The sequence below is a fragment of the Myotis nattereri genome (assembly GCF_964212035.1).
Source record: "Myotis nattereri genome assembly, chromosome: 2".
In the NCBI taxonomy this organism is placed as follows: Eukaryota; Metazoa; Chordata; class Mammalia; order Chiroptera; family Vespertilionidae; genus Myotis; species Myotis nattereri.
The window spans coordinates 207345062-207368033 of NC_138076.1; the positions used below are offsets into that span (position 1 = coordinate 207345062).

Sequence of the window (22972 nt, forward strand, 5' to 3'; positions counted from 1 at the left end):
CTAATATTTTCAAAACACTGTTAGATGGCTCAGAGTAAGAAAGATGGAAAAAAAAAAACAAGTCCCTTGCCTTCAAGGGAACTTTTAAATGGGAGGAGATATACGTGCACACAAAGGTGTAAATAAGGGCATATGATGCTTTTGTAACTTTTTCTTCAAAGTGCTCAACACAGTTACCTGAAAGACCCACATCCTCTTCCATACATTTGTACTTTCATTCCTACTAGCAGAATAGCAAGAAGAATTTTCATTGATAGGGCTTTCATAAGAAGAGTGTAAACTTTCTACCTAATGGTACATCTGCTTTATTTATATCCATAGCGTTTATAATCAAAGTCCACACTCCTTTCAAAAACATGAAGGCCAGGATTCAACTTAAGCTCACATGCAGATCCCACGTCTTGTTCATCATGGTTTTCCTACGATTTAGCAGTGTTTAACACAGCGGTTCTCAACCTGTGGGTCACAACCCCTTTGGGGGTCAAACGACCCTTTCACAGGGTTCGCCTAAGACCATTGGAAAACACATATATAATTACATATTGTTTTTGTGATTCATCACTATGCTTTAATTATGTTCAATTTGTAACAATGAAATTGGGGGTCACCACAACATGAGGAACTATTAAAGAAGGTTGAGAACCACTGGTTTAACACATGATGCACACCCAAAATAATGTGTAAATAAATAAATGGAGTTCAAAAACCAGAAAGTACTTAGGCATTTAGTAACTAATTCAGTCATAGATAATCTGGCGCTCTTTTTTTATTACTAAATCTTTATCTGGACATTTATAAAGAAAACACACAAAAAGGTAACTGCCTTAAAAAAAGCACAGATGCCCAAACAATCTTGAGAAAGAAGAGCAAAGTTCGAAGGACTCATACTTTCTGATTTCAAAGTTTACTGCAAAGTTCAGTAATTAAAGTAGTGTAATACTGGCATAAGGACAGACATACAGACCAATGAAACACAACTGAAAGTCCCAAAATAAACCTTTAGTTAAAATAAATCATTTTTGAAAGGGTGCCAAAAAAAAAAAAAATCAATGGAGGACAAAGTATCCTTTCAACAAATGGTGCTGGGACAACTGAATATTCACATGTAAAAGAATGAAGTTGGTACTCTATCTCAGACCATATACAAAATTAACTCAAAATACATCATAGACTTAAAGCCACAGAACTCTTAAAGAAACACAGGAGTAAATCTTCATGGTCTTCGATTAGGTGATAGTTTCTTCAACAGGACACCAAAAACAGAAATAAAGGGAAAAATAGATAAATTGGACTTAACCAAAATTTTAAAACTTTTGTTCTTCAAAGGGCACTACCAGTTCTGAGAATCTAATGTACAGCATAGTGGGCCAATCAGGCCAAGCCGGCCAGGGGGAGGGGCCGAGGGCAGTTGGTGTGCCGGCCCCGCCCCCAAAAAGAGTAGGGGGGGGACCCTGATGGAGGGCGGGTCCAGCCAGGGGGAGGGGCCACAGGCAGCTGGCCAGCTGGCCCCGCCTCTAGTCGAACTCCCAGTTGACCTCCCAGTCGAAGGGACAATTTGCATATTAGCCTTTTATTGTATAGGATAATATTCAATTATGGATATATACCACGTTGTCCATTATCAACTCATGGACATTTGGATTATTTCTACTTTTTAGCTATTATGAAATAATGCTGCTGCAAAAATTTGTGTACAAGGTTTTGGGTGGACATACCGTTTCATTTTCTTGCTTATACCTAGGTGTGGAATTGCTGGGTCATATGGTAACTCTGTTTTAACATTTTCAGGGGCTATCAAACTGTTTCCAAAGTGTCCGTACCATTTTACATTCCCACCAGCAATGTATGAGATTCCAATTTCTCCATATCCTTTCCAATACTTGTTATTGGCCAACTTTTTTTTATTATAGCCATCCTAGTGGGTGTGAAATGTTATCTCACTGTGTGGGTGTGATTTGCATTTCCCTAATGACTAATGCTATTGAGCTTCTTTTCATGTCCTTATTCACAATTTGTATATTTCTTTGGAGAGCTTCCTGTTGAAACCCTTTGCTCATTTTAAAATTTGGGCTGTCTTTTTGTAGTTGAGTTGTAAGAGTTCTTTATACTATATTCTGAATACAAGTCCCTTATCAGATATACGATTTACAAATATTTTCTCTCATTCTATGGGATTTCTTTTCACTTGGTGGTGTCTTCCTCCACCCCCAGCTTTATCGGGTTATTGTTAAATTTAAGGTGTACAATGTGTTCATTTGATACACTTATATATTATAAAGTGATTACCACCACAGCCTTAGCTAATACCTGCATTATGCCATATAATAATAAAAATTTGTGTGTGTGTGAGATCTAAGATCTCCTTTCTTAGCAACATTCAAGTATATAATATAGTGCACCGGGCCTCTAGTTCAGCAATAAACAGGAATGCAGTACTAATACAACATGGGTGAATCTTGAAAACATCAACGTTAAGTGAAAAAAAAAAAACACACACACACAAAAAAATGGCTACGAATTGTATAATTCCATTTATATGAAATATCCAGAATGGGCAAATCCATGGAGAAAGAAAGTAAACTAGTCATTCCAGAAGCTAAAGGGGAGGAATAGGGAGTGATTGCTGATGGGTACTAAGTTTATTTTTGGAAAGGAAAATATTCTGGCATTAGATAGTGGTAATGGATGCACAACACTATAATTATTTTAACACTAAAATCCACCAAACCACTAAAAAAAACACCCTAAAAAATACTTTATAAGGGCATGATTTATGGCCTGTGAATTATGTCAATAAACCTATTTAAAAATAATAATTACAGGCAATGTTGGCTATTATCACACAAACTTTTACAGGGGAGACACAGATAGCTTAGACTGAAACCAAAGAACAGGGCTCCTTTTGAAATCTACAAGCACCTTGTTTGTTCAAATGTGTTTTAACACCATTCACTACAGATTTTAACAACGATGATGATAACACTAGATACTAAGCAACTGATCAGATATTGTTTCAGGAAGGAGAAAGTTGCAAAGAGAAGATGATAAAGTATAGCTATTAAGTGGAAAAGCAAACTTTCAACCCAGGTCTGTTGGACTCCAAAGCCCCTGCTCTTTCCATTTTATCAAGTTCTCTTCTCTAATAACCATTCCATATTATTCTTTTATAGTAAGTATTTAAAGATTGTCTGAAAACTGAATTATATAATTAAGAAAGTAATCAAAAACATCCAAAAGCATAATTTACAGAGATTTGTCACCCCCAGAGAAGATGCATGTTTAAACCATATTTTTAGGTTCAACAATGCACAAAATTTCTTATAAGGAAAAAAAAAGTCACATTCCTACAAGCCAGTATTGTCAAAACTTTAATAGCAAGGACAGATAAGATAGCACGGAGATGTACCAGAGGAAATGGATTTACTCCACTTGCCTTCGCAAAGCAGTACTTTTCTGTCTCCATCTCGCCAATAGGCCATTTGGAAGTCTCCAGCCCTCATTTCCTGACTCTCTGAGAGTGGCCTATGCTTAATGACAAAGGCTTGCTTTTCTTTTTTACTTTATCATGCATATATCTCTCCCTTCAAAATACATTAACTTTGGATGTCTTTGAAGTTTATAAAAATGGATCCTATTTTATGTATTATTTAGCAATTTCCTTTTTTTACTCAACACTAAAGATCAATTTCATTAATTTTGACTACTGTTTATTTTTTTTTAATTAAATCTTTATTGTTCAGATTATTACATTTGTTCCTCTTCCCCCCCCCCATAACTCCCCTCCTCCCAGTTCCCGCCCCACCCTCGGCCCTCACTCCCCACCCACTGTCCTCATCCATAGGTGCACGATTTTTGTCCAGTCTCTTCCCGCATCTCCCACACCCCCTTCCCCCCCAAGAATAGTCAGTCCATTCCCTTTCTATGTCCCTGATTCTATTATAATCACCAGTTCATTCTGTTCATCAGATTATTTATTCACTTGATTCTTAGATTCACTTGTTGATAGATGCATATTTGTTGTTCATAATTTGTATCTTTACCTTTTTCTTCCTCTTCCTCTTCTTAAAGGATACCTTTCAGCATTTCATATAATCCTGGTTTGGTGGTGATGAACTCCTTTAGCTTTTCCTTGTCTGTGAAGCTCTTGATCTGACCTTCAATTCTGAATGATAGCTTTGCTGGATAAAGTAATCTTGGTTGTAGGTTCTTGGCATTCATCACTTTGAATATTTCTTGCCACTCCCTTCTGGCCTGCAAAGTTTCTGTTGAGAAATCAGCTGACAGTCGTATGGGTATTCCCTTGTAGGTAACTGAGTTTCTTTCTCTTGCTGCTTTTAAGAGTCTCTCTTTATCTTTTGCTCTTGGCATTTTAATTATGATGTGTCTTGGTGTGGTCCTCTTTGGATTCCTTTTGTTTGGGGTTCTCCGCGCTTCTTGGACCTGTAAGTCCATTTCTTTCACCAGGTGGGGGAAGTTTTCTGTCATTATTTCTTCAAATAGGTTTTCAATATCTTGCTCTCTCTCATCTTCTGGCACCTCTATAATTCTGATGTTGGTACGCTTGAAGCTGTCCCAGAGGCTCCTTACACTATCCTCGCATTTTTGGGTTCTCTTTTCATTCCACCCTTCCGGTTGGGTGTTTTTTGCTTCCTCGCATTTCAAATCATTGACTTGATTCTTGCGCTCCTCTGGTCTGCTGTTGGGAGTCTGTATAATATTCGTTATTTCAGTCCGTGTATGCTTAATTTCTAGTTGGTTCCCCAATATAACATCGAGGGTCTCATTAGTTTTCTTGTAGATCTCATTAAGTTTATCGGCGGCTTCTAAACAGTTCTTGACAGACCTTAAAAGTGTGGTTCTGAACTCTATATCTTCCATTGACAATTTTGTCCTGTTTCTTTGTCTCCGCATTTTGTTATGCTTCCTTGGTGCACCCCCTAGTGGTCTTTGTGCGCAGCTTATAGTTAAACCTTGATTGTTGTAGCTAATACCAGGGAGGGTTTGACCTCCAGGCCAAGTGGCTGTGAGAATCAGCTGTGTCTGCAGTGAGAGAACTTCTGTCCTCTAGGGAGGTGCTAATCTAGCCTTTGCCTGAGGCTATCCGGCAAATGCCTCTGTACAGGGCTTGGGCAGGGTGGGTCGCACAGGATCAATAGGGTGGGCCGGAGAGAGCAGTTATGGCGGCTCTCAGTCCTGTCCCCAGGGGCTCTGCCTCTCTGAGTCCCAACAATGGCTGCAATCCTCGGAGAGAAAGCTGCACTCGCTCTGACCGAAGCCAGACAGTCCCGCTTCTCCCGTTTGAGTCTGGGTCCCTAAAGACTCGCCTGTATCTGGAGCTCAGAGTCTGCGACTCCCTCCCGATTGAAAACGCCAACCGCGCCCTCCGCCGCCAGCCCGCTCCGCGCACTCCGCACCTCAGAATTTGACTTCAGCACTGCGCCTCCTCTGAGTGTCCGTATGCGTTTCTCTTTCCCCCTAGTTGTAGGACTTCCACTCAGCCAGCGTTCCTGTGGTTCTGGGTGATGTCCCTTCCGTTTTTTGGTTTCACTTTTGAAGTAGTTGTTCAAAGCAGCAAACTCCGGCGTTAACCTATGCCGCCATCTTGGTTCTCCAAAGTGACTACTGTTTAGTATTCTAGTTTATGAACATGTCACTATTTACCTTATTTTCTTGTTAATATACATTTAAATTGTTTCAGGACTTTGTGTTTGCACTCACAAACAATGCTCCTATAAATGTTCTTTTAGATTTGAGATACTTTTTACTCATGAGATTGGTGAAAATAATACACAAATTGTCAAGAAGAGTATATAGATATCTTCACATCTAACAGTAGGAACTTAAGTATATTGGGACCACTGTTTTGGAAAGTAGTGACAATAATTATCAAAATATTAGTGCACATATCTTCCTATAATTTCACATCTTTGATTTCTATCTAAAGAATCACTTGCACATGTGCTCAAAAAAGCATGTGCAGAAATTTTCAATAGTTTTTAACAATGAAAAACTAGAAAGAACCTCAAGTCTCCATTAATAGTAGGAAAATAGTATCAATTACTATTTCAACATCCTCTGTACAAGTTTTTAAAAAGGTAAAATCTCTATTAACATCTAAGTCATATTTAATGATAGCAAAACATTTATTTTTTAATTACAATACAAAAAGAGGTATTTCTACATACATATAAAGAAGTAAACAAATGCACAAAGACATAGAAGGATATACAACAAACTTGTAACTTCTAATTGTGGTTACCTCTAGGGAGAAGAATAAGATCTGTGGAAGGTCGAGAGGGCATACTTTATCTGAATTGTTTGAATTTTACAAAATGTAAAATTCATGTATTCCTTGTGTACAAAAAAAATCACAACTACTGGTGTTACATGTTTAAAAAACTTACAAAAACACCTTCACGTCATCTTATTTAATCATCTATTTAACGCAAAAAAATAGATTTGATAACCCTCATTTTACAAGTGACAAAACTAAATTTCAGGAATATTAAGTGATCTGCTCAAGGACAAATAATAGTGGTTGAGCTGTCATCAAACTTACTTCTTAACTCTACACCCAGTACTTCTGCTGCTTTAAGACAAGTAGTAGTGAAAAAACATTCCCCTGGTCCAGGTAGGGGTGATCATGATTGTCTAAAGACATGCACACCTGATTTTTTTAATCGGTGTAAAAATAATAACTGACATTTAAAGCAAAGATGGAATAGCAAGACAAGCTAACCGAGCAGATGGGATATAAATCAGATATGTTAAACTCTAAAGAGGAAAGAAAGCCTTTAGCAGTTATGTGCCTATAAGCAAGACCTATTGGCCTAGTAAGACTGAAAGAGTTAGAAACTGACTCTGCCTAACCACAGAGAATGCTCAAAAATAAAATGGCCCTGGCCAGGAGGCTCAGTCCCATACACCAAAAGGCAGCAGGTTTGATTCTGGGTCAGGGCACATGTGGGAGGCAACCAATTGAAGTTCCTCTCTCACATGGATGTTTCTCACTCTCCCTCTCCCTTTTTCTCTCTCTAAAATCAATAAAAAACATGTCCTCAGGTGAGTATTTAAAATAATAATAAATGAAATGAATACCAACCTCAAGAATCCTTGCTGACTATAGAGGACAGCAATTAAACCAGTTCAGGAGTTTTCGATTAGTGAACATGTGAAAGAGTAACAGAAGAACCCTTAAGTAACTGCAATGGATTGTATGTGTACAGTGGACACAAAGAAGTGAAGGAAAATATCATCAGACATTGTATTCTTCACTGGCTGCTTAGAAGCTCCCATATGCATCTGTGTTAGAAAAATCAATTTAAGCAGAAGAATCCTTCATTGAACAATTGCTTTATTACAAGCACTGTTCTAGTATACTTGCCCTTGAGAAGCTCAGAGTCATACTAATTACAAGATAACGTGACTGATGCCATAACTAAAGCCTATAAAAAGAACTACAGGACTCCAGAAAATACGGGAAAATTTTTTTAAAAAGTGAAGGGAGGAGAGGGAAAGAATAACCTCTAACTCTTATTGGAGGACAAGATCCCAATACTGTGATGGACTGATGCATGCTGAAAAGACCATTTCTAAAGCCACTTTTCTAAATGCATTCAGAAAATCAGCAATATCATCCATCCTATATAATAAAAGGCTAAAATGCAAATTGTCCCCTAGAGAGGAGTTCGACCGACTGGGAGTTCGACCAGGGGGTGGGGCTGGTGGGCCAACCAAATGCAACCCCACCCCCCGGCCAGCCCCACTCCAATTGGCCCCCACCCCGATCGAGGGCGGGGCCAGCCAGCCAACCTCCCACATCCCCTCCCTCCGGCCAGCCCAGCCCAATCAGCCCCTATTGAGGTGGTCCCACCAATGCATGAATTCGTGCACTGGGCCTCTAATATATATAAAAGACTAAGCGACCAGCTGACCAGCTGACCAGCCAGTAACTATGACGCACACTGATCACCAGGGGGCAGACACTCAACGCAGGAGCTGCCAAGCGACAGCAACTTTGCAGAGTGCCTCTCGCACTCCGGGACCCCTTGGGGGATGTCGGACTGCCAGTTTCAGCCCGATCCCCACAGGCCAGGCTGAGGAACCCCACCTGCTGGAGGGACCCTGCTCACTTCACAGACGCCCTTCAAGTCCCAGGGCCACCCCAGGTGCAGCTGGCTAGGGAGGGACCGAGGGAGGTTGGCTCCAGGGCATGTTGAATCACCTGGGAATCTTTTTAAAATCCTGATTTCTGGGCCTCATCCTCCGGAAATTCTGTTTCTTTGTTACTGAAACAGAATTTCCGGAGGATGAGGCCCAGAAATCAGGATTTTAAAAAGATTCCCAGGTGATTCTAATGTGCAGCCAAGGTTGAGAATCACTGCTCTAAGGTGACCAAAGCAACTTTTTGCCTTTTGTGATATAGATACCTCAAACAGGTAAGCAGTCCATTCTGCTGGATCAATTCCTATTGGCTAACACTCACAGTTCTTTAAATTTCCTTTACAAATCTATTCTGTTCTTACTTATTTTTTAATTAAAATTCAATCATAACAAAATTATATTTTGAAGAATATAAATAATGAATAAAACTCTCCTTCAATATAACCCTTCCAATACTAAGGTTTGAGATCATATTGCAAATATTCTTCAAAAGTTTCCTTTTTTTAAAAAAAACTGTGATAACAAAATTTACCATATCAACCATTTTTAAAGTGTATAATTCTGTAACATTAAGTACATTCACATTATTGTGCAACCATCACCACCATTCATCTCCAAAAGCTTCTCCAACTGGAACGCCATAAGCATTTAACTCCCCAGTATACCCTCCCCCAAGCCTGTGGCAACCACCATTCAACTCTGTCTCTATTAATTTGGCTACTCTAGGAATCTCATATAAGTGGAATCATACAATACCTGTCCTTTTATGACTGGCTTATTTCACTTATCATGCCTTCATGGTTCATCCACATTTAGCATGAGTCAAAACGTCCTTCTTTTTAAGGCTAAATAATAATATTCCATTTTATGTATGCACCACATTATTTTATCCATTCATCTGTTCATGGACACTTGAGTTGCTTCTACATTTTGGCTATCTATATATGTAAAAGCCAAGCGACCAGGATGACCAGTCGATATGACATGCACTGCAGAGGCCAACTGGCCCAATCACGGCCCTGATTGGGGCCCCGATCAGCCCCCACAACCTCCCACAGCCCCACCGCCCCAGCCAGCCCAGCCCATGATCACCCCTCCTAATTGGGGGCGGGGCCAGCCAGCCAACCTCTCATGTCCCCCCCCCCCCCGCCCCAGTCTGATCAGCCCCCATTGGGGCAGAATGGCCAGACCCCACCTGTGCATGAATTGGTGCACCGGGCCTCTAGTTGTGAATAATACTGCTATGAAGATGGGTGTAGAAATACCTATTGGAATCCCTGCTTTTAACTCCTTTGGGCATATACCTAAAAGCAGAATTACTGGATCACTGGTAAATCTAGATTTAATACTTTGAGGAATCACCACTTACTTTTCTATAGCAGTTGGACCATGTTACATTCCCACCAGCAATGCACAGGGTTCCAATATCTCCACATCCTCGCCAACACTTGTCATTTTGTTTTTTTGTTTGTTCTTTTTCTTTTTTTATACCATAGCCATTCTCATGCATGTGAAGTGTTTTCTCATTGTGGTCTTGATTTGCAGTTCCTCTAGGATTATTGATATTAAGCATCATTTCATGTGTTTATTGGCCATTTGTATATCGTCTTTGGAGAAATGTCTATTCAAGTCCTATACCCCTTTTTTAAATGAGCTGTTTATTGTTGCTGAGTTGTAGGAATCCTTTTTATATTTTAAATATTAAGCCCTTATCAGATATATAATTTGCAATGATTTGTAAATATGTTCTCCCATACGTGGGCTACCTTTTCACTCTGTTGGTAATATTCTTTCATGCACAAAGTCTTTAATTTTCATAAAGTCTAATTTACCTCTTTTTTCTTTTATTATGTGTGCTTTTGGCATCATGTCCAAGAACCTATCACCAAATTCAAAGTCATGTTTTACCCCTATGTTTTCTTCCAAGAATTTTATAGTTTTTGCTTTTATGTTTAGGCCTTTGATCCATTCTGAATTGATTTTATATATGGTGAAGGGTCCAACTTCATTTATTTTTTGCACGTATCTTACTTATATTTGAAATTTCTTAGATCTCTATTTGCCACCTTCTTCCTGGTTTCTAAGCATCTAGAATTAAATATCCATTCTATTTATTCAGCTCTGAATTCACCCTTTTTGCCTGCCTGTTCTGTGAAAATGAATCTGGGCCCTTTCAATATTTTTCCTTTGACAGCAGCCCTGATGTCAAGCTTCGTCAGCAGAGAGCACAGGAAAAACATTTTAGTAGAAAGGGGTTTTGCTTTCTGGTCTCAGTGGGCTTTTACCGCAGTCTCCTCCTTCCCGGCTCCGGCAATGCATAGCAGCCAGCAGCACCCAGCAGCCAGTTTCCCCTAGTTATCCTGTTTGGGCTGTTCCCCAGTACTCTAGAACAGTGGTTCTCAAACTTCCTAATGACGTGACCCTTTAATACAGTTCCTCATGTTGTGGTGACTCCCAATTTCATTGTTACAAATTGAACATAATTAAAGCATAGTGATTAATCACAAAAACAATATGTAATTATATATGTGTTTTCCGATGGTCTTAGGCGACCCCTGTGAAAGGGTCGTTCGACCCCCAAAGGGGTTGCGACCCACAGGTTGAGAACTGCTGCCCTAGAGGATAGATTTCTGGCAAATAAAAAGGGCAGATTTCCAACAAGTTCTTCAGATCTGGTATCACAGGGACTCACTTCTCTGCTACTCAACATGCCCTCTCCAACAAGGTCTAGATTTCAGCCCCAAGTGCAGAGGATGGGAAACAGAGGAGATGGCTCTCTTTTGGGTGCTTTATCTCAATCCTGGGGCAATAAATAATTACACACTAATTATAATATTGGTATTTTAGCATAATAAACCACATTATTATGTTACATTATATTATATATTGTATTATATTACATTTACTACTCTTTAGAGTTCTCTTCACTTCTTACAAGCCAATCCCTCATTACTTCAATCTTCTGTTGTAGTAATTATTTATATTACATTCTGGGTCCAAATTACTTAGAGTCAGTCTCTCTCCTGACTGAACCGAGACAGATACAGGTGAGCTAAAACAAGACCTTAACAGCCACTTACTATATACAGGACATGTATTATACTTAGTGTTTGCTATACATTATCACTTTGCATTCTCACTAAAATTTTGTGACATATCTCTGTTTAGTAAGAAAACTGTGCAATTTTGTCTACAGTAATACAAATCCAGGTCTGTCTGACACAAGTCTCTGCTGATTCTCTGCTATGGCATTTATTTTTAAGGCATTAAATAAACATCTATGTACAGGGAAAGAATGAACACAGCAAGCCTGACTGCTATCCTTAGAAAGGGCAGTTTGCAAGGCTGACCTTGGAAAACTTAGATTTTGGGATAGTTCTATTCCCAGAAATGGTAAGAGTGGCTCACTGTGGCTAAATTGTGCAAACAATATGGTTTGTGCTGAACACCTGCTTTCTTTCTGGGAGTCTGGAATTTTGGTGAGAGCTAAGGTAGAGGGTGGCTCTGTGAACAACCCTTCCCACCCACCCCCAACAAAGAAAAATCTCAGCACTGTCTCTAATGGCTTCCCTGGTAGACAACAACTGTCACAACTCACTGCTGAAGGAAGTAAGCACATCGTATGTGACTCCACTAGGAGAGCACTCTTGGAAGCTTGACCGCAATTTCTTCGGGACGTCACCCCACACACATTTTCTCCTTCTGATTTTACTTTATATCTGTTCACTAGTACAAATCATAGCCATTAGTATGAATTCCATAAATCCTATGGAATCACTGGACCTAGGGGAGTCTTGAGCAGCCTCAACACAACCAATGACATGCCAAGCATTTTATTAAATGAGGAGGACACAAGGACAAATAGGGCCTTTGCCCTCAAGGAATTTGACAGTCAATTTAAATTTCCCTTCTTTCATTTCTGATCTTCACTTTAGTCTGTTCACCACTTAAAATAGATTAGATACATCTCCCTGAGCTAAATTTCATTCTTAGTGCTGAAGTGATGCTAAATATTTAATAAGTCCATCAGGCAAAAGCTGAGCTACAAAGCTCTAATAAACTCAAAGGCCACACATTATTTTCTCTTTACTTTCCCCATCTTATTGTGTTCCTCATTAAAAATAAATTGACAAGCCCTTGTACATTGCTGGTGGGAATATAAAATGATGCAGCTGCTACAGACACAGCTCGGCAGCTCCTCAAAATTAAATATAAAGCTACCATATGGCCTAGTAATTCCACTCCTAGGTATATTCCCAAAAGAATTAAAAACAGGTACTCAAATACATAGTGCTGCTATGAACAAATGTACACACATGTTCATAGCAGCATTATGCACAACAGTTAAAAGATGGAAACAACACAAATATCAACAAATAAACTGATAAACTGTAGTATATACATACAAAGAAATATTATTCAGCTACAAGAAAACCCACAATAACAATATACTGTTATATGCTACAACAGATGAACATTATGCTAAGTGAAAGAAGCCAGATACAAAAGATCACATATTGAATGATTCTCTTTATATATATTCAAAACAGGTAAATTCACAGAGACAGAAAGCAAATTGGGGGTAGTCAGGGGCTTGATGAAAGGGGGAAGGGAGAGTGAGTGCTTAAAATGTATGAGTGGTTCTTTTTGGGATGACGAAATGTTTGGAATTAGATAGGGGTGGTGGCTGTACAACACTGTAAATATACTAAATACCATCAAATTGTTCGCTTTTAAAAGTTTGATTTTTATGTTACGTAAGTTTCATCTCAATAAAAAAATTTTTAAAGCAATACAGTATACCCTATGATGTAACTGAAGAAAACTACTAGTAAACCTGCTTGATGTCATCTGAATTGGTACTTGTAGCTTGAAATAAATATATCTGCAATAGATAGGTATTCCAAAAAAGTGTGTATCTCGGTATATACCCTGGAAAACTGAAGACTCAAAGTGGTTCTAAACAATAATACAGATGAGATGTAGTTCTTCCTAAACCATAGAAGAAAACATGATTCTAAATTATTATATAATTTTGTGTGTGGCTTTGAATATGCATGTATAAATAATAAAATCAACATTTTAAAGACATTTGCCTATTTCATAACCATCCCTAAAAGTTTATATATTTTAAGTTGGCCCATCCTTTCAATGGAAAAAAAAAAACCTGCATAAAGCCTTATATTCAGGGTTTCCTCATACTCAGGCATATATAGCACATAAACATACCATTTTGTTTTTTAAGGAAATATATCCCAAAATGTCTAGTCCTGGTGTTGCGTTTGGATATACATATTTTTTTATTTTCCCTATCTGTATTTTCTAATTTTTCAACAATTTACATGTTGTTGTTTTTAACTATCAAAAAGATGGAGACAATAACAGTAGCTCCTCAAGAATGATATAAAGAGTAAATGAGATAATACACATAAAGCTCTCTTAGCACAGTATTCAGAATATCAGATGTACACAATACATGTTAGATAGTATGGGCATTATTATGTTTTTGTAACTGATCCTCAGATACATGTCTTTCATTATCTATGTCAAACGTATTCACCCTAATCCAGTTCTGTGTCACCCAGAGCCTAAATTACTATAATAATAGTTTCTTAGCTGGTTCAGCAGCATCCATTCACCTCTTCACAATTTTCTTACCAGAGCCAGGGTTAATTTCATAAAACAACATTCCTATCACTCCCATTTCTAATGGCCTTCTATTGCTCAGACGTCCAAGTTGCAAACATTCTAAATCAGGCCTCACTTGGTCATTATTACCTTTTTCACCCCATTTATTTATGCCTTCAACAAACATTTACTGAGGGACTTTTCGTGTGTCTGGTACTATGGTAGAAACAGACAAATAGTTATTAGTTCTTCTCATGACTTATTTAAGAGGTCTCAACTGCTATTTTTAAAAGATTAGAGTAGTTCTCAAATGTTTTGGTCTTAGAATCACCTTACACATTAAAAATTATTAAAGATTCCCAAAAACTTTTGCTTATGAGGGTTATAAGTATTGATATTTGCCTATCTGAAACTGAGTAATTTTTTAAAATATTTATTTATTCATTTTAACAAACCAATAATAAACCATTGCTAACATAAAAATATTTTATGAAAATTAACTATAATTTATATAATGAAAACCAAATTTTAAAAATAGTTTATTGTCTGATATTTTTACAAATATCTTTCATATCCTACTTAATAAAAGATGACTAGATTCTCCTGTCAGTTTCTGCATTCAATCTGTTGTGATGTTATTTTGGTTGAAATAAATAAAGAAAATATGGCTTCCCACACACATATATTTAGAAAAGGAAAGAATATTTTAATAGTCTTTTCAAGTGTCTATGGGTAATATTCCTAAATACTACACCAAAACTTGAAAAGTGACAGTTTCTTACCTGTCACTTTTAGTTGCAATGTGACATCTGAAACCATATCAATGAATTTTCTATATGCCCTGTTATGTTAAATCTATTGGTATGTCTTGCATTTTGAAGGAATTTTTACTTATCATGATTATGTTACAGTATACATTGTTCATTTATAAAATACTGGCTCACCAAGTTATTATGATCTTCTAAATTTTGACACATTTCATTATATAATGGGGTGGGGTGAGTAAGCACATAAATCACGATCAATCTCATCAGAAAAGTCTTTTCATATTGGAGCTGTCAAGCCCACTGTCCAGAACATAAGTTTTCCAAAATTCTAATTTTGCTTGAAAGCTCAAATTTTATTACTGGAAACAAATACTATCATTGTTTTCCTTGAAGTGACAGGCTCACGTCATTCATTCTTAATAAAATGGCTACCAAATACCCAAGTCTGAATAACCATACTCTAAGTTTGTTTTTCAAGTAAAAATGGTATTCCCTGAGAAGAGAGGCTAGCTCAGCTGGAAACAAATAATCACAAGTGTTTTTTCTTGAGAAAACCATCAGTATGCAGAAATACCTTATATGTATTTCCCATTTTGTCACACAGAATATTAAAAAGATGAATAATCAGAGTAAAGATTTAAAAATACTAGTCATTTTTACTGCTTGAACAACATTCTTAAGTGAAACTGGATCTTTTTCTTTTTTTACTGCAAGTATGTGGTGGTGAACAATATAATGACTATTAGTACAATTTAGTGCCACTGTCTTGATTCATGCAAAGGTTTCAGCAGTTTTATCCATCACTGCTTATGCAACCTCAGTGCAAAAGCCAACACACTGGGAAAAGCAAATAATATCTTAGGGTTTATAAAAATGGTTTTGACCTTAAAGAACCCCTAAAAGTGTCTTGGGTACCTTGAGGGGTCCACTTTAAGAATCACTGTACTATATTGTACTGAACTACAACAGAATTATTTTAAATAAATAATCAAATATCTTGCATTTAGTAAGCGAATTATTTCATGAAACGCGTTTTAGTCACATATATACAGATAAATATTTAACTATATACTAGGTTGTCAAATAAAGTGGATCTCTTCTCATGGGTCATAAGAGCTTGCAAAACACTCCGCTAGCCTCTAGCAAGTACTCCCTTCTTAAAACTATGACAGCACTTACTGAGTACTTGAGTTCATTCCACTACAGACTAATTCTAAATATACTATGTATATGCCTACACTTCCTATTTCCAAAGAGTCCACAAGTTCTCAAACTACATCTTATGCATCTTTGTATATTCTCCCAATGATACTATTTATATCACAGGTTCTCAAAAAAACATCTGTATTGCATTTCCTCATCTTTAATAATAAAAGCACAATATGCTAATTAGACCGGACAGCCAGACGACCTTCTGGACAAAGCCGGGGCTGTGCGGGCCGAGGCAAGTCTCCGCAGCTGCGAGGGCCAAGCCCCTTGCACAAATTTTGTGCATCAGGCCTCTAGTTAGTATATAATGAGCCTAAGAAGCAATTGTCTGTGGCATACTAAGCCCACAAAAACGCACCAATTTTGACATGTCATGAATAATTCCATGCATAATGAGGTACGGAGGGGAGAGTATAGTCATTGGTAACACACTGACCTGAGATATGTCCTTGACACTTACTAGCTCCATGATCACGGAATGTTACTTCATCTCTGAGCCTCAAATTCTTCACCTTCTAAATGAGAGGGCCTCCTGCCTCCTTGGGTTGTTACAAGGATTAAGTGAGATAAAGTGACTTTTACAGTACCTGTTCCTTAATGGAATGGCACTATTGAAGAATAATGATAGTAAGTAATGCCTTATTCATACAAAACACTTCACCACATATAAACCACAGGCAGATCCAACAATTATAGGATCACAGATTTTGAGGGGACCACATACGTCATCTGATTCTAATTCAGCTCCTTTAACTGCATTCTCCTCACCTTCCCCACACTCACACACTACAGATAAGAAAACCAAAGGAGCACAAGGTTTTAAATGTTTTTCTCATATTTATAGAGCCAGTGAGGAGCAGAACCGGGTGTCAAACACATCCTCCTATTCATAACAATCCTGCTAAATAGATAACACTGTTATTCCTTTTTGACTGATAAGAGAAACTCAGGGTCAGACTTGCTGAAGTTAAGTGACATGTCCAAGGTCTCTTAGGCAGTAAATAACAAAAAGGGGCACGGAAACCAAGTGTAACTGCAAGTTTGGGGTTCTTCCAGCTATAGCTTAGAAAGCTACCCAAGAATACAAACTTCACTTTGTATAATCATTGATGATCATCTGCATTTAGATCTGAATAAAATAACTGACATGATTATGTGAATGATTATAACTAAATATGCCAAGTTAATTTTATCTTGTGATATTCAATTCAAACTGGTGTTTCACTGAACTTCAGACAAGCTTTGGCATTTAAAAAGAGATACCTCTTCACTAGCCTCAGAATATAAAGGAAATATTATCCCAAAAAGGGAATTCTGCAATGTTCAAAAAATCCCTCTGAGATAGGCTAACATGCTGAATATCAGTCTTAGTTTAAATTAACACTTTCATCAAAAATGTCAATATAGACAATGTAAATTTATTTTAACTGGCGTATTTTACCTGTTTCTATTTATACAGTCTCATCACTCACACTGCTATTCAACATGATGTCAAACAAGCTCTATTGCTTATTAGTGGAGTGACTTAGGGCAAGATACTCAACCTTTTTGATCTGTAAAACATGTGATAATGTTGTACCCTGCAGGAATGTTAAGTAAGATAAGCATGATGTATACAAAGCACCTAAGCATGTACCCATCCTAAAGAAGAAAGCGATTATAACAATTATTATTCTATGCTTCAGTTCACAGTCCTGTCTTATCCCTCAGTCCCCTAAGATTTGTCCAACTGAGTGAAAATGGACCTTTCTATTTGCTGCTGCTCCTGCTGTTACTTCCAATGCCCGACTGGCTATAACTGCAATCCTCTGACCTAAACTCTCTGCCATCTACTTCTGATGTCTCCACGGCAAGTCCCTGAACTTGTTTTTACTGTATTAATTGCCTGGTCAGAAAAAAAATAACGCTAATTACTAAATAATTCAATGATTTTCTGATAACGCTATGCTAATCCTTGCTTGGGATTAGTCTAAAAGACTTCAAAAAAACTATCTGAATTTATGGTTCTTTTTTTTTCTTTTTCAAAATACCAGTTTTTTAAAAACATAAACTTAATTGTCTTAAACATATGGTCAACTATGAATTCAAAACACAGCCGCCTCCATCAGATCTCATCATACCTTGATTCCTGTACCAGCTCAACTATTCAACTCCTATATTCTCCTTCCAGCCTTCTTAGATAGTAGTCTCCATTAAGTAAAAGGCACTTTGTAGAAAAATATGGCTAAGAAAACTATATATGTGGTTCTCTGTAGTCCAATTAGATGCTCAAGATAGCTGGGAGAAGGACCAGAGGCAAGGATGGCGGCCCTTTCAGAGGGGAGAGTACTACTATACAGATCTTCATTTAAAGGCTGAAGGGAGGAAGAAGGGGAAGGCACTACATATGCAGGGACTGCAATGTGCTAGATACATTTCATGGTCTAGGTATTACTTCCATTGTCAGGTAAGAAGACAGACTCAGAGAGGTGAAATGACTGAATCAAGCTAGTAAGTCGTCAAGCTAGAGACACAATTTTAGCTCTGCTCTTTCAATTCCAAGGTACACAGTGACTTAGTCCAGCATTTTGCCCTAGGCCAAGCAATAGGGAAGGTAAGTAAGTATATGCTCATCTAAACACTGGCTTGGCCAGACTGTTTCCCTTCCACCATGGGAACAATTGAGAGATAATGCATCTTTAGCCTGTAGTTATTGCCCACTTACTCCACTGCCAGAAGAAAAGCAGTGTCTCTTACATTTTAACATGCATACACGTCACTTGTAGGGTATCTTGTTTAAAATGCAGATTCTGATTCAGTGGGTTTGGGGCAGCACCAAAGATTCTGCACAGGAGATGAGGAAGATTCCAGTACTTGGGCCATATTCAACATAGATTATACTCAGTGTTGCCCAAACCTGGCTGGTCATCGGAATCATCCAGGAATCATTTAAAAACTATAGATTCCTGAGCCCCTCCTTCTAGGACATTCAGTGGTGTCTGGGACCTTCTACCTCATAATTCTGTAATTCAAAGAAATGTGTAATTATTAATGACAATAACCAAAGCAAGCACTGACTGAGAGCATACCAAATGTCTAAGTGCTTCCCACATTAACCTACGTCCCCTCACGCCACACTATATAGCTGGTACTTACAGCACCTTCATTCCTATTTTACAAATGAGGAAACCAACACACCAAAGGCCAGTTACTTGTCCAAGGTCAGTCAGGGAGTAGCAGAACAGGGGTCCAGACTTGAGCCAATCTGATTCCAATGTGTCTATGCTCCCAGGCACACCACATAATGCTGCTTCCCACCTTATCCAATGGTAATGTCACTGATTTTAACAGACACTCTCGAACAAACACATCCAAATGGGTCACCTCAGAAGATGTTGCCATGGGAAGGCTATGTTCTTATTCCTCAGATGCTGTCATCTTTCCAAACACTGCCACTGCTGAACTAAATGATCTATGAGCTCTTGATCTGAAAATAAAAATGCCTTCAGAACCTAAACCTATGACTTTAGATATCTTTAACTGGGATAAAAGCTCATCATTTGAGCATAGATTTGATGTTTGACAACCCAAAATCAGGAAAACCCAATTCAAAGAAACCTAGTGTCTGATCAAGTTAGGTATTTTTAAATAAAAAACTCAGTGCTTCACAGCCAGTGGGGCTCAGTGGTTGAACATCAACCTATGAGTCCAGGAGGTCATGGTTCGATTCCCAGACAGGGCATATGCCCAAGTCGTGGGCTTGGTCCCCAGTGAGGGGTGTGTAGGAGGCAGTCATCAATAATTCTCTCTCATCATTGATGTTTCTAGCTCTCTCTCCCTCTCCTTTCCTCTCTGAAATAAATAAATACACAAATACACACAATTCAGTGCTGGGTACTGAAAATGTTTTCCTCATCACTCATCTCGGAAGCTGATTCCAGTGAGAAGTCTTTATGTTTTGCGCAATGGCTGCATCGCCAGAGTCAAAGTGACTATTTTGAAGGACAGTACTCATTTTGGTGCACAGAACTCTTACGTAAGTTTAAAAAGAAATTTAGCCTCTCAGTCATTCTAAAAAAACTATATTTGCCCTTCACAATCAGTACAAACACACATGCATATGTTTAGAATGACTGTCTTGAAGCATGCAGCTTTCCTTTCTGCCGCAAAAGGAAATGCTTTGATTTTCTTTCAGGTTGTTCTAATAAAAAGTCTATTTCATTTATACACATCCATCCATAGAAAAATAAATATGATAATCAGGTGTTAATGAAGCATTTAACTGCATGCAGCACCATAAAAGGCATCACACAAAGGCAACTATATATCCAAAATGTATGCACAAATACCCTCACTTACACGGGATAAAGGCACACACAAATACTACAGGAAGAATAACTATAAAAAGATATCATATTCTACATCTAGATTAGCTCTTTTGTTAAAGGAATGCGTCCTTTTTCAACAAAGAAGGCATTCTGCAAATTCAGAATGATTTACAGATTTTTAAAAAGCAGGCATTAATGCAGATCAGCACAATTCCACACAACCAACCTCTCTGCTTGAACTGGACTCTCCACACCTTACTGAAGCCACAAATTCCCCTGCACAAACTCCCACTCCACCACCCCCCACGCACACCCAACTCCCCACCAACCTCACAGGGGTTCCTGGGCTGGTCCATGGAATCTGATGACATCACTCTCTCTTCCTTCCTGGAATTCTAAACCCTGCTGCTCTCCCCTTGCACACAGCTACCATCTCCATGGCAACCTCACCTCCTCCTGCTTCCCTATTGGCTTCATAGAACAGGATACACAAAAAGGTTTTCCGTTTCCCCACTACCACCCGCCCCCAAAAATGATGCTTTCAACAGGAACCTGAGCTAAATTTAGCTACCTGGGATTCAGAGTCCTATGACTACGAAAACAGAGAAATGTGCTCCTCCTTACGTTCCATCCTCCTCTCAATCCCACCGCAAAGTGGCTGTTTCACCTCCTCCTCTCTGGCCCCCAACCCAAAAGCAAGTGGCAATATTTGCTGAGTGTTAAAACAGCTGGATTACCCCCATAGAGGGCTGGCACACAAGAAATTCTCACACCCTCCTCTCCTCCCAACAAGAGAGAAAAAAAAGAGAACAAAAATAAAAGTATGCACCAGTCAAAAAATATTTCCTGTGCTAAGCATCAATCTTCTGCTGCTTCTTCCCATCCCAAGCTAAAGACTGGGATCTCTATGGCTAAAGGCACAACAGTCTCTAACCCTTAAAAGACCAGATTCTCTTGCTATTTGCTTGATACTATTTCTTCCAGCAGAGAAAAAAAGGAGGAGGCAAAGGGGAAGTAAGTGAGGTATAAAGACAGAAATCTTCAGTGACTAAACACTCTAAGCCTAAAACCAAAAATCCTGGGACAGATTTTCCATCCCCGGGACTGACCTGCTATGTAATAAAAGCAACTTCTCACATACCTCATCTAAAAAGCAGCTCCCACTCAGTATAAGAAGTACTGACAAATTAATGTTAAAAGTAGTTTAAGTCACTGGGCTAAAGGGATTGAATAAATAAACTGACATCATTAGGAGTGAAATTCCTGTGTATATTAACAGAAATTAATAATCCTCAAAGGGCGAACATGAACTTCTAGAAAATTATCCTTTCATAAGCAGAGATATACTCTAAAATATGCATAATTTCTTGAACCATAGACAATTCCTTAAAAGGTATCTACTTCTAGTAAATCCAGCTATACTCACCTCATCTACCAGCCAATTTCTGACTAGTACTCAATTTTGGAGTTAGCCCTATTTTCTCTATGCTTAGTCCTAAATCTAATTTGGCATTGCTACTCACTCTCCCTAAATGATGACTGAATATGAACCAGGACTTGGTTTTCCAGCTCGACTGTCCACTTCCCATTCTAGAGAAGGAATTTTTTCGCAGAACCATATGTGACAGCTGAACGCTGAATCAACCCAGTGGCTATGTCCTATATGACTCTAAAGGACAAAGCATTAATTGTAACCAAGTAGGAAAGGCTCCAAGGAGGTCAGAGCCTTGTAGTATGAAAGGGAGTGGATTAAAATAAGACACACCCGGGAAAACTGTATTTTTGGTTTGCAGGGCAAAGACTCAACTCCAGGGCACCAACTCCCCAGCGAAAAATATAGACATGAAAGGAAAATGACTTAGTATAATAAAAAAAAAGTCATTTACCCCAAACAGAACTTAAAACAATTTGAAACATTTAGCAAAGGCAAAATGTCCCACTAGTTAACACACAGGCATCCAGAATAAGCTTCACAACTACTGTGGAAAACAGCAAAGGATGCAGCATTTGCTAATAAACGAATGGAACAGTGGTTCTCAACCTGTGGGTCTCGACCCCTTTGGGGGTCGAACAACCCTTTCACAGGGGTCGCCTAAGACCATCGGAAAACACATATATAATTACATATTGTTTTTGTGATTAATCACTATGCTTTAATTATGTTCAATTTGTAACAATGAAAATACATCCTGCATATCAGATATTTACATTATGATTCATAACAGTAGCAAAATTACAGTTATGAAGTAGCAACGAAAATAATTTTATGGTTGGGGGTCAGCACAACATGAGGAACTGTATTAGGAAGGTTGAGAACCACTGTTCTAGGGGGAAGGAAGGGAGGAAGGAACTCAGTCTGATTAGCCCATCTCTGAGATATGTTCTTTTATCTCACCCCTGTGGACTCCTAACAAAGCATTTCTTGTGTGAAACCTTTCCTGTGTACATCACTGGCCAGATAGCTCCACAGGCTATGATGAGCATCCTACTGAAAAACCTGCCTAACACTCTTAAAAATGAAGAGAAGACCTTATTCTACAATGGGAGGCTGAAGCATGGTTTCCAAGGCTGCCCATCAAATCAATTACTGAGCTTGACTTCTGTTAGTGTCATTTTGAAATCTATCAGCAATGGTCTGGACTAAGTAGACTGCTGCAAATAAAGCTCTATTTATCCACTCCTTTCATTCAAGCATGTATTGGGTGCATTTATTATGTGCCAATGGTTTTATATGGGTTATTGTTACTCTCAAAGATAAAACCAAAAACTTACCTCACTTTTCAAAGAAACAAGAGTTCCAGAGATGTCAATGTGACCAAGGTTATATAACCCATTTAATATTTTAAAAGCTGAGATTCTAACCCAGATCTGCTCTGTCTCCAAACTCAGTGCTTTTTC

At 38.4% G+C, this 22972-nt stretch overlaps 1 protein-coding gene across 24 annotated transcripts in view; it reads right to left on the reverse strand.

The window, feature by feature from the left end:
* RBFOX2 (RNA binding fox-1 homolog 2) overlaps positions 1-22972 on the reverse strand; it is a 265677-nt gene that overhangs the window by 180961 nt on the left and 61744 nt on the right. For 5 of the 24 annotated variants that reach the window (XM_081083423.1, XM_081083412.1, XM_081083407.1 and 2 more), the window contains exon 1: positions 20404-20448. The exons of 11 other annotated variants lie outside the window; for them this stretch is intronic. In XM_081083423.1, coding sequence (XP_080939549.1) covers positions 20404-20445 — 42 coding nt within the window. In that variant the 5' untranslated portion in view covers positions 20446-20448. Of the gene's footprint in view, positions 1-20300; positions 20349-20403; positions 21140-22972 lie in introns of those variants that run through there. 8 more of the 24 variants (XM_081083403.1, XM_081083426.1, XM_081083396.1 and 5 more) reach the window with 6 other exon arrangements.